The sequence below is a fragment of the Jaculus jaculus genome, chromosome 8, assembly GCF_020740685.1.
Source record: "Jaculus jaculus isolate mJacJac1 chromosome 8, mJacJac1.mat.Y.cur, whole genome shotgun sequence".
Lineage (NCBI taxonomy): Eukaryota > Metazoa > Chordata > Mammalia > Rodentia > Dipodidae > Jaculus > Jaculus jaculus.
Window position 1 is genome coordinate 117,150,927 of NC_059109.1, and position 10,298 is coordinate 117,161,224.

The 10,298-nt window shown below is 48.5% G+C and overlaps 1 protein-coding gene across 2 annotated transcripts; it reads right to left on the reverse strand.

Moving 5' to 3' along the window:
• Positions 1-404: 404 nt before the first annotated feature.
• On the reverse strand, positions 405-9,996 carry Ghrh (growth hormone releasing hormone). Of its 2 annotated transcripts, none has more exons than XM_045157790.1 (5): positions 9,893-9,996; positions 6,128-6,229; positions 5,376-5,480; positions 3,303-3,422; positions 405-546 (listed from the first exon to the last, which is right to left on the reverse strand). In XM_045157790.1, the coding sequence occupies exons 2-5, from the start codon at positions 6,208-6,210 to the stop codon at positions 528-530; spliced, it is 327 nt and encodes a 108-aa protein (XP_045013725.1). In that variant the 5' UTR covers positions 6,211-6,229; positions 9,893-9,996; the 3' UTR covers positions 405-527. The 2 variants fall into 2 exon arrangements, with proteins under 2 accessions (XP_045013725.1, XP_045013726.1); XM_045157791.1 differs by lacking the exon at positions 9,893-9,996 and adding an exon at positions 6,852-6,942.
• Positions 9,997-10,298: the final 302 nt, after the last annotated feature.

The window sequence follows — 10,298 nt, forward strand, 5'->3', positions numbered from 1 at the left end:
ATGAATGCATTGCATTTTACATCATGTATGGTTATCAGTTTAGGGGGGCCAGGAGCAGAATGTGGTGACTTGATTCAGGTGTGCCCCATAAACTTAGGTGTTCTGAATGCTAGGTTCCCAGCTGATGGACATTTGGGAATTAGTACCTCATGGAGGTGGTGTATTGTTTGGGGCGGGCTTATGGATGTTATAGCCAGTTTCCCTATGCCAGTGCTTGGCACACTCTCCTGTTGCTATTGTCCACCTTATGTTGGCCAGGGGATGATGTCCACTCTCTGCTCATGCCATCATTTTCCTCTACTATCATGGAGCTTCCCCTTAAGCCTATAAGCCAAAATAAACCTCTTTTTCCCTGGGGTGGAGGGTAGAGGGAGAATTAGGCTGAAGATAAAAGAAAACCAAAATACAGGCCTGCAGCATGGGGGAATTTTATTGTATTTACAGAGGGAAAAATAGGTCAGAACTGAAGTAGGTTAACTGGATCCAGTTGTTTTGGGTACAGGTGGCCCAAGCCTCTAGTGAAGGCTTCATCCTTGGGAATTTTTGCTGCAAAAAAAAGAGAGAAACTCAATCCAGAGATTATAGTAAGTATGAGTCACCAAGGTGATGGGGCTGCAGGGCAGCAGCTAGCTGTCTGGATTCCCAGAGATAACATCAGCAGCAGGAAAGGTGTTCTTGGGTGCAGCAATGTGACCCTCAGGCTTAGCCCCTGCCCTGCCATCTGGCTCCTGCTGAGACCTGGGTTGGTCACATACCCTTTGGAGATGACACTTCTAACCCTTGAACAGAGTGAGTGTCCTTTCAACTAAACATGGCCAGCCCAGAGCCTGGTATGTGGTACCTACCTCTGGATGGCTGTTCCAGAGGGAAGATGGCTAAACTGGGATTACAGCTTCCTTCCACAGAGGACATAGGTGGATGGGTACAAACTGCTCTACGCTATACAGTGTCCTTTTACTTTATTAAATTTTTTCTCAATTTTTATTCACATTTTCCATGATTAAATTTTAAAAAATTTTTTTTTATTTATTTTATTATTTGTGTGTGTGTGAGAGAGAGAGAGAGAGAGAATGGGTGTCTCAGGGCCTCTAGCCACTGGAAAGGAACTCCAGATGCATGTGCCACCTTGTGCATCTGCCTACATGGGTCCTGGGAAACTGGACCTGGATCCTTAGGTTTGCAGGCAAGTGCTTTAGCTGCTAAGCCATCTCTCCAGCCCCCCCTTTTTTAAAACTGTTCACTTATTTATTTTTGCAATACTGGGAATCAAATACAGTGTCTAATGCATACTAGGCAAGCACACTACTAACAGAGCTACATCCCCGGCCTACATCATGATTTGTTTTCTTTTCTTTGTTGTTGTTTATTTTCATTTATTTATTTGAGAATGACAGAAAGAGGCAGATAGAGAGAGAGAATGGGTGTGCCAGGCCCTCCAGCCACTGCAAACGAACTCCAGAGGCCTGTGTCCCCTTGTGCATCTGTCCAGCCCCCTTTTTTTTGCTTTTCAAAAAAAAAAAATTTTTTTTTTATTTTAGACAGAGAAAGAGAGAGAATTGGCATGCCAGGGCCTCAGCCACTGAAATCAAACACCAGATGCTTGTGTTACCTAGTGGGCATGTGCAGCCTTGTGCTTGCCTCACCTTTGTGCATCTGGCTTACATGGGATCTGGAGAGTCAAACATGGGTCCTTAGGCTTCACAGGTAAGTGTCTTAACCACTAAGCCATCTCTAGCCCCCTTTTTGCTTCTTGAGATATGGTCTCATATGGCCTCAAAGCCATGGCAATCCTGCCTCAGCTTCCCAAGTGCTGGAATTCCAGACATGAGCCACCATGCCTGGCTTCTCTCGGGCCATTGGTGGTATCTCTTATATTAGTGGCAGTTGAGTTGGAAGAGAATAACATGTGGAACCCCCTGCCCCCCGCCCCAGGCCTCTTCCTTGGAGCTGTGCTGAGGGCTGTTCACCTGAACAACAAAGCTTGCTTTCTCAGGACTTCCTGGAGGCCACGCTTGCCCAAGGTGGTCTGGAAGAGCCACAGCTGGGAAATTACCTAATCTCCAGTAATAGAGAGGGCCCAGGCTGGCCCTCCTGAGGGGTCATATTCCTAGGTTTCTAGCCTCTGAGACCTTCCAGGTGAGCAGAGTTCACCTGCTCTTTTGCAGAGGAGGAAATTGCCATGGTCATGAGCCCGGGCCACATCCTGCCTCCCTGCTGGTTCTCACTAGCCCCTGTTGTCTGCCTGTGGCCTGCTGGTGCTTGTGTCTTCCCCACGCAGCAGCTGGTGAGATCTCTGGCTCTATATCTATAATTAGGTTGGAATGAAGGCGAGGGAGCTCAACCTATTGCTTAATAGGTTGGTGCAGAATCGTCTGACAGAGAGTCATGCTGGTACATGCTTGTGCTCAGTTTAGACTCAGGCTTTGAAATACAGCCATGGATATATATGATTTATTTACAAGGAGATGAGAGAGTGTGGGCATGCCAGGGCTTTTTGCCACTGCAAACAAACTCCAGATGTATGCACACTGTTTTGTATCTGACTTTACATGGACACTGGGGAATCTAACCCAGACCTTCAGGCTTTGCAAGCAAGGACCTTTAGCTGCTGAGCCATCTCCCCAGACCTACAGCTGTGTTTTCTCTGGACAGCCACACTATTCTTTTTGGAAACATTGTCCAAGAACTGGAGTCTTGTGTGAAGATGCTCAAAGAACACAAAGCAGGCTTGGGCTTGCCAGTCCCTGACTTGGGACCAACTGTCACCTTCTCTTTGCCTCCCTTTTTCTCTTCTGTGAAAGTGAGAAACAGCTGCCTCATCCTCCCTGCCTCCCGGGGGAATGAATGACTCTGTCCAGCTCTCCCTCCAACAACAGCAGTGTTGACTGGTCAACCACACGGTGCAGGAAAACTGGCTTGTCTCTACGTTATAGTTCCGTGGGGTTGGCAGAGGGTCCAGGACATACCCCGCAGCTCACCCATGTTGCAATCCCCTGGGGCCTAGTCCAGAACCACTCATAATATATTGATCACAGACACTGAGCCTGGCCTTTTGCTCCATGATGGACATACAGCAGTGGGTCCCTGTCACGCAATTCTTCCCTTTTCCCTAGGTCCTGGTATGTGTGCAGAGGAGCCTTGTTCTCTGTTTGCTTGGCAGACAGATCCCTACACCTCTGGAGAGGAGGTGAATTGTCTTTGTTCGTTTGCTTGGGTTTTTTTTTTTTTTTTTCCTTTTCCTGGAAATCCAGAGGGAAGGAGGTCTCTGAAGTCCTTAGATACACGTGTGTGCACACACATACCTGTGCTTCTGCAACAGGGATGCCAGGATGCTCTCCAGTGCCATCTGCTTTTGGTCTGTCCCTATGTCATCCACCTGATGGCCAAGCCGTACCCTTGCTCCTTGCTCTTGGCTCTTCTCCCTGTGGGGCAGGAAAAGAGGAACAGAGAGGGCCGTATGTAGAGTGGAGAGTGTGTGTTATGCTAGTCCAGTACCCGATGGGATTCTGCCATGCAGTCAGCAACAGTCAGGGAGGCAATCGACATGGTAGTGAAGAGTACGGTGTGCAAATGTACACAGTTACAAGAATTTTCCTCACAGATTATCAATCTGGTAGATACCATGTTAACCAGGTGATCAAATTCCCCAGGCACCAGTAACAAGGTAAGTTGTCGTGGGCTGGCCTCCTGGTACCATGATTGAGAAGGACATCAACAGGCCCATAGCTTGAACTAATGAGTAGGTGCCACTGACAAGTTCACAGTCAAGGGCAGGCAGTTGGTGAGGCATTGGCTTTTATGAGTCAAATATGTCGCCAGAAGCCAGGTGTGGTGACACATTCCTTTAATCCCAGCACTCGGGAGGCAGAGGTAGGAGGATCGTTGTGAGTTCGAGGTGAATTCCAGGTCAGCCCGAGTTAGAGTGACACCCTACCTCGAAAAACCAAAAAAAAAAAAAAAAAAAAAAAAGAAAAAGAAAAACAAAACACACCTGGACCTGGGCATGGTGGTGCACACCTTTTATTTGTTTATTTATTTATTTTTGGTTTTTCGAGGTAGGGTCTCACTGTAGCCCAGGCTGACCTGGAATTCACTATGGAGTCTCAGGGTGGCCTCGAACTGAACACCTGGCTGGTGCACACCTTTAATCCCAGCACTCTGGAGGCAGAGTTAAGAGGCTAGCCTAGGCTAGCATGAGACTCTTAACTTGAAAAACCAAAAATAAATAAATAAAAAATAATAAATTATGGGCTGGAGAAATGGCTCAGTGGTTAAAGGCACATGCTTACAAAGCCTGATGGTCAGTCTGGGCTACACTGAGACCCTACCTCGAAAAACCAAAAAAACAAAACAAAACCTGATGGTCTAGGTTCAGTTACATAGGGCCCAATTAAAGCTAGATGCACAAGCTGGAGAGATGCATAGCGGTTAAGGTGCTTGCCTGTGGCCTAAGGACCCAGGTTCAATTCCCCAGAACCCATGTAAGCCTGATACACATGGCGGTGCATGCATTGTCTGGAGTTTGTTTACAGTGGCTAGAGGCCCTGTCATGCCCATTCTTTCTCTCCTCCTTTCTCTTTAATAAGAATAAAGCTACATATACAAAGTGGTACGTGTATCTGGAGTTCACTTGCTGTGGGAGAAGGCCTTGGCATGCCCATTCTCTCTTCTCTCTCAAACAAATATTTTTTTTTGTTCATTTTTTATTTATTTATTTGAGAGCTACAGACACAGAGAGAAAGACAGATAGAGGGAGGGAGAGAGAGAGAATGGGCACGCCAGGGCCTCCAGCCACTGCAAACGAACCCCAGACGCGTGCGCCCCCTTGTGCATCTGGCTAACGTGGGACCTGGGGAACCGAGCCTTGAACCGGGGTCCTTAGGCTTCACAGGCAAGCGCTTAACCGCTAAGCCATCTCTCCAGCCCTCAAACAAATATTTTAAATAAATAAATTGTTTTGCCACTGTCTTGTGTCCTTGCGGATGTCCTTGAGGATCTGTACAAAAGGGTCATGATGGATTGTTTCAAAGATCCAAGAGGAGACTAGGAATAGTGGCGGTCACTGGCATGGGCTTTCTTCATACCCGGCGCAGTGCTTAGTGTGTGTGCCTGCCCGATACACTGTCTGTGTTTCCAGCTTGAAGTCACAATCAAACAGGAATGACAGCTACAAACATTGCTACTGTTGGAGCCCAGGATAGGGAGAAGCACACTGCAGGTGTAGAGGTAAGGGAAGACTTGACCTGGCCACTTTTGCTGTGCAATGTTCTGAATGACAGCGCTGTGTCACTGAAGAGCCCTAGCATGGTCCCTGACTGCCTGTGTCAGGGTTTCCGGAATCTCATGCAGAGGGGTGCGGGGAGATGTCTGCTTACCCCTGCTGCCTGTTCATGATGTCCTGAAGCAGCTTGCGAGCAGACAGCTGGCTCAGCACCTTCCGGTAGCTATTGGTGAAGATGGCATCTGCGTAGCGCCGCATCCTGCTCAAAGGTTAGAGGTCAAGGTGGGGACCAGGTGAAAGGACAGTGAGAGCCACACTAACCCTGCTCATCAAGGTTCCTCTCTCCCCCAGCGTCTCGCTCACCCCCAGAGACTCAGAGCCTAGCTGATGACCTCTGAGGAGCTGCCACGCCTGGCCTCCTGCCTGAGAAGAGCAGTCAGCACTATCTGCAGGCAGCAATGCTATGTCCCTTTTATTTATTTATCTATCTATCTATCTATCTATCTATCTATCTATCTATCTATCTATTTTTATTAATTTGAGAAAGAGGCAGAGAGAAAGAGAGAGAGAATGGGCACGCCAGGGCCTCTAGCCACTGCAAAGGAACTCCAGACACATGCATCTGGCTTTATGTGGGTACTGGGTCCTTTGGCTTTGCAGGCAGATGCCTTAACCACTGAGCAATCTTTTATATATATGTTTGGATTTTAGAGGTAGGGTCTCACTCTAGCCCAGGCCGACCTGGAATTCACTATGTAGTCTCAGGGTGGTCTCGAACTCACGGCGAGTCTCCTACCTGTGTCTCTCGAGTGCACCACCACGCCTGGCTCTGACCCTGTATCCTTAATGGACTCTCCGCCCCACGGGTGGGAGGGCTTCGGGAGCTCAGAACTTGGGGCTGCTTACCTGAGGGGCGGTGAGGGTGGCCGTGAGCAGTGGGAGCCACTGCTGAGGGTGAGGATCACGAAGAAGAACACCCAGAGGGCCATCCTTCACCTGGTGTGACACCTGGAAAACGGCAGGGGGCGTGGTCAGTGCAGCCACACCCACCATGTCCTTGGCCTGCCGGGCTCAAGTTCTGCGAGCGCCTGGCGTGGTGGTGGCGGGCGGCACACGCCTGTAATCTCAGGGAGGCAGATTTAGGAGGATCACAGGAAGTTTGAGGCCAGCAACCTGGGATTACAGAGTGAATTCCAAGTCGGCCTGGGCTAGAGTGAGACCCTACCTCAAAAAACATGAAAAAATAAATAAAGGTTATGATAAAGTCACTGGCCACCTCACTGAGTTGAACAGGAAGTCAGTGAGTATAATCAAACTGTCCCTCCTCAGCACTCGGGAGATAGAGGCAGGAGGATCAATATGAGTTCAAGGCCACCCTGAGGCTTCAGAGTGAATTCCAGGTTAGCCTGGGCTACAGTGAGACCCTACCTAGAAAAACAAAACAGACAAAAAAAAAACCTGTCCCTCCTGTACGGTCTGAGATGTAGATCCATGCCTCTGAGAGGGCTAGAGGAGGAGGAAGTACCTTCCCTTAGTGCCCGTAAGTCACCCCATCACTGACAGCAGAGAGCAGAGGAAAAGCCCTGTGCTCTCAGGCATGTTTGAACTCAAATCTGGGCTCTTGTCTCACCAGCTGTGCCCCCTCGGATAAGTGCCTTGACCTCTCTGAGCCTTAGTCCCGCCAATCACAAAATGGAGATGGTGACTGTCTCCTGCCTGAGGATCGGGTGAGCTGTGGCACCTGACTGAGCAGCTTGGCACATGAGGAATTCTCTAGAAATTTTTGCTGTGTTCACCCAGGACTTCCCTTGGAAGGCAGACTTGTGCTGTTTTATGTTGAATGGAGTTGGAGAGAAGGAAGCGAGTACTGCTGTATCCTCATTTCACACTGGGGCCCCCACCAGCCCAGGAAGGAAGAGCAGAAAGGCTTTTTTTTTTTTTCATGGTCCTCCGTCACATTAGCTTTGGAGTGGGCACTTCAGAACGGGTCCCTACTTCCCAAGCCAGCAGACTTCCTCCTGCTCTGGAGCGAGGCAGTGTCTGGGATACAATACCTTTATTCACAACACTCCCTATTCATGTGGCCTTCAGCATCCGTCACCTGCAAGTGGGAAAGCATTCTGAAAAGGGGACGGCTTTTTGCTTTTTTACATGGGGCCTCCCAGGAAGTCAAAAGGAGAGCACCTGCTTGATTGGCACCTCCTTGTGATTGCTGTGGTGTCAAGGAGTTGGAAGTTACCTCAACAGAAGGCAGACTTCAGGGGCGTTCATAGTGAGCATAGGAACGCCCTCCTCGTTCGCAATGAGGCCAAGTGACAGCGCGCTCTGGTCAAGCAAGTCTCTCATTTGCCTTTTGTCCCAGGGGTGAGTCCAGATACCACAGCCACCCCTGAGCTACAGGAACCTAATCCAAGGGGTTGCCAAATCCCACTGGAAAAGGACCGGGGCCAGAGTTACTCAGCCAACAGTAAGATGGAAACGGGCTGTGTCACCAAGAATGAAGCAGCTCTGGACAGACACATCATCCCACGTGACAGTCTAAGGAGCTGGGACTCACTGAATGTTGTGCAATCCAAACCCAGCCTCCTCATTGACAGCTCTCAGACAACTCTAAAGGCATTTTGTTTTCGTTGTTCTCTCTTTTCCCCCAACCCCAAGGTAGGGTCTCACTCTAGCCCAGGCTGACCTGGAATTCACTATGTAGTCTCAGAGTGGCCTCAAACTCACAGTGATTCCTCCTACCTCTGCTTCCTGCGTGCTGGGATTAAAGGCTCACACCCAGAAATAAAGGCATTTTAAATCTCAAAATATGCTGTTATGGGTATCAGCTTTTCTGCAGGGCAAATTCTGTGATTAAATACAGCTGAGGTCTCCATTCAGCTGAAATGTATGCTTGATCCTTATCAGTTGATATCTTTTGCCAGCCTTCACACCATAAAGTCCTCAAGAATCCTGCAGATACACATTTGTAGCTAACAACAGAGGTCAGGTCTCAAATACTCATGTTAGCGAGGGCAATATGAAAACCTGGAGGACCTTTGGTAAACATTCTACTTTGGAATTGAAGATCTCAAAGCACTACCGTCCTAGTCCAGTTCAGAAACCATTGCACCAAAAAATGTTCCGAGTTCAAAGAAATCTAACTCTATATGTTTGTGTCCTGGAGACGGAACCCAGGGATTTAAACATGCTAGGCATTGCTCTACCATCGAGCCACACCCCCAGGTCCCAATTTTTGTTCTTGTTGTTATTTTTTGGTTTTTCGAGGTAGGCTCTCACTCTAGCCCACGCTGACCTGGAATTCACTATGGAGTCTCAGGGCGGCCTCGAACACATGGCGATCCTCCTACCTCTGCCTCCCCAGTGTTGGGATTAAAGGCATGCTCCACCATGGCTGGCTAAATTTAAATTTTAATGGTGAAACACCTTCTTCAGAGGATGTGAGGGGTTGGGGAGATGGTTCAGTGGTTAGAAGGGCTTGCTAGCAAAGCCTGCCAGCCTGGGTTCAATTCCCCAGCCACCCACATAGAACCAGACAGGTATTTGTTTGCAGTGGCAGGTTATCACGGCACACCCATATACATACACACATCACCAACAAGCAAAATAAAGAAATAACTAAAGCTGGGTTTAGTGACTCATGTCTTTAATCCCAGCACTCGGGAGGCAGAGGTAAGTGGGTTGCTGTGAGTTTGAGGCCACCCTGAGACTATATAGTGAATTCCAGTTCAGCCTGGGCTACAGAGTGAGACACTACCTCAAAATGGAAAAAGGAAAAAAGAAAGAAAGAGATCTTTAAAATTAAAAAAAAAAAAAGAGGGATTTGAGACTGATGAGATGGCTCAGTGGTTAAAAGTGCTTGCTTATAAACCCCAACAGCCTAGGTTCCATTCCCCATTTCCCACATAAAGCCAGATGCACAAGGTGGCACATGCATCTTGAGTTTGTTTGCAGTGGCAGGAAGCCCTAGCATGTCTGCTCAGTCTCTCTCTGTTTGCCTCTTTCTTTCTCTCTCTCTGTCCAAATAACAAATAAAAAAATTTTTTTAAAGAAAAGATTTGAGGTGATTTGTGGTGGAAAAAAAAAAAATCAATACTTCAGGACCATTCAAGCAAGGATCAGGGGCCAGGCAAGAGATAATGGGAAGCTCCAAGACCTGATAATTGTGTCTAAAAAAAAAATAGAGTAAGGAGCATGGCTGCAATTAAGGAAGAAAACAAAATGTTATCAATTTCCAGGCAATTTACATTGCACAGGTTCTGGGCGATCGATGAACCCGTATTGATCTGTAAGACCACCGGGCTGCATTCGGGTCCTCACCAGAGTCATTGACCGGGGAATCCGGCTGGCTCATGTCATGTCCCTGAAGCTGTCCTCCGTGCTAGAAGGCACACCAGCACCTCCCTCACGTCCCATCAACTCCTGCCCACGTTCACCCACCACGTCTCCACGTGCTGAGGTGCCATACCTTCGCTACAGTCCCATAATGGTGCCAACTGTCCAAAGCACATTCTAGAGTCTCTGGAGAAGGGGTTGGTTACTATGCCCAGGGTCAGGCCACATGTACTCACCAACCCATGGGCAAAAGGGATGGCCATGGGCCTTTGGCTGTCTGTTCGTAGGCGAGATGTCAACTTGTCTTGCCCCCATCCAGCCCAGTCCCCCTCTCACCTCCGATGTGACAGGTCCCTGTGCGATGAGGCTGTGAGTCGCTGCTCCGGTGACGGTGACACGGGGCTGGGCATTGGCTCCCGCGGCTGCTTGGCACTTCCATTTATACCTTCATTTTCCTAAGCGTTGTCAGCGTCAGAGAATCAATTACGCACAAGTCAACCGCAGCACCATTTTTAGCACCACACGGATGAACCTTAATAGGGAAAGAGGTTCCCTCGCCTCATAAATTAAGACCCATACCGAACTTTCTCTTTATCTTTGAGGGGGCGAACAGAGTATCAAGTTGTACTGTTATTCCGAGAAGAACAGGGAATATAGTATCGCTACTTGAATAACTGAAGTATTCCTAACATTGGAACACAATGGGTCTGTGTCTTGTCCAGGTCATATGATTCTGTTTAGC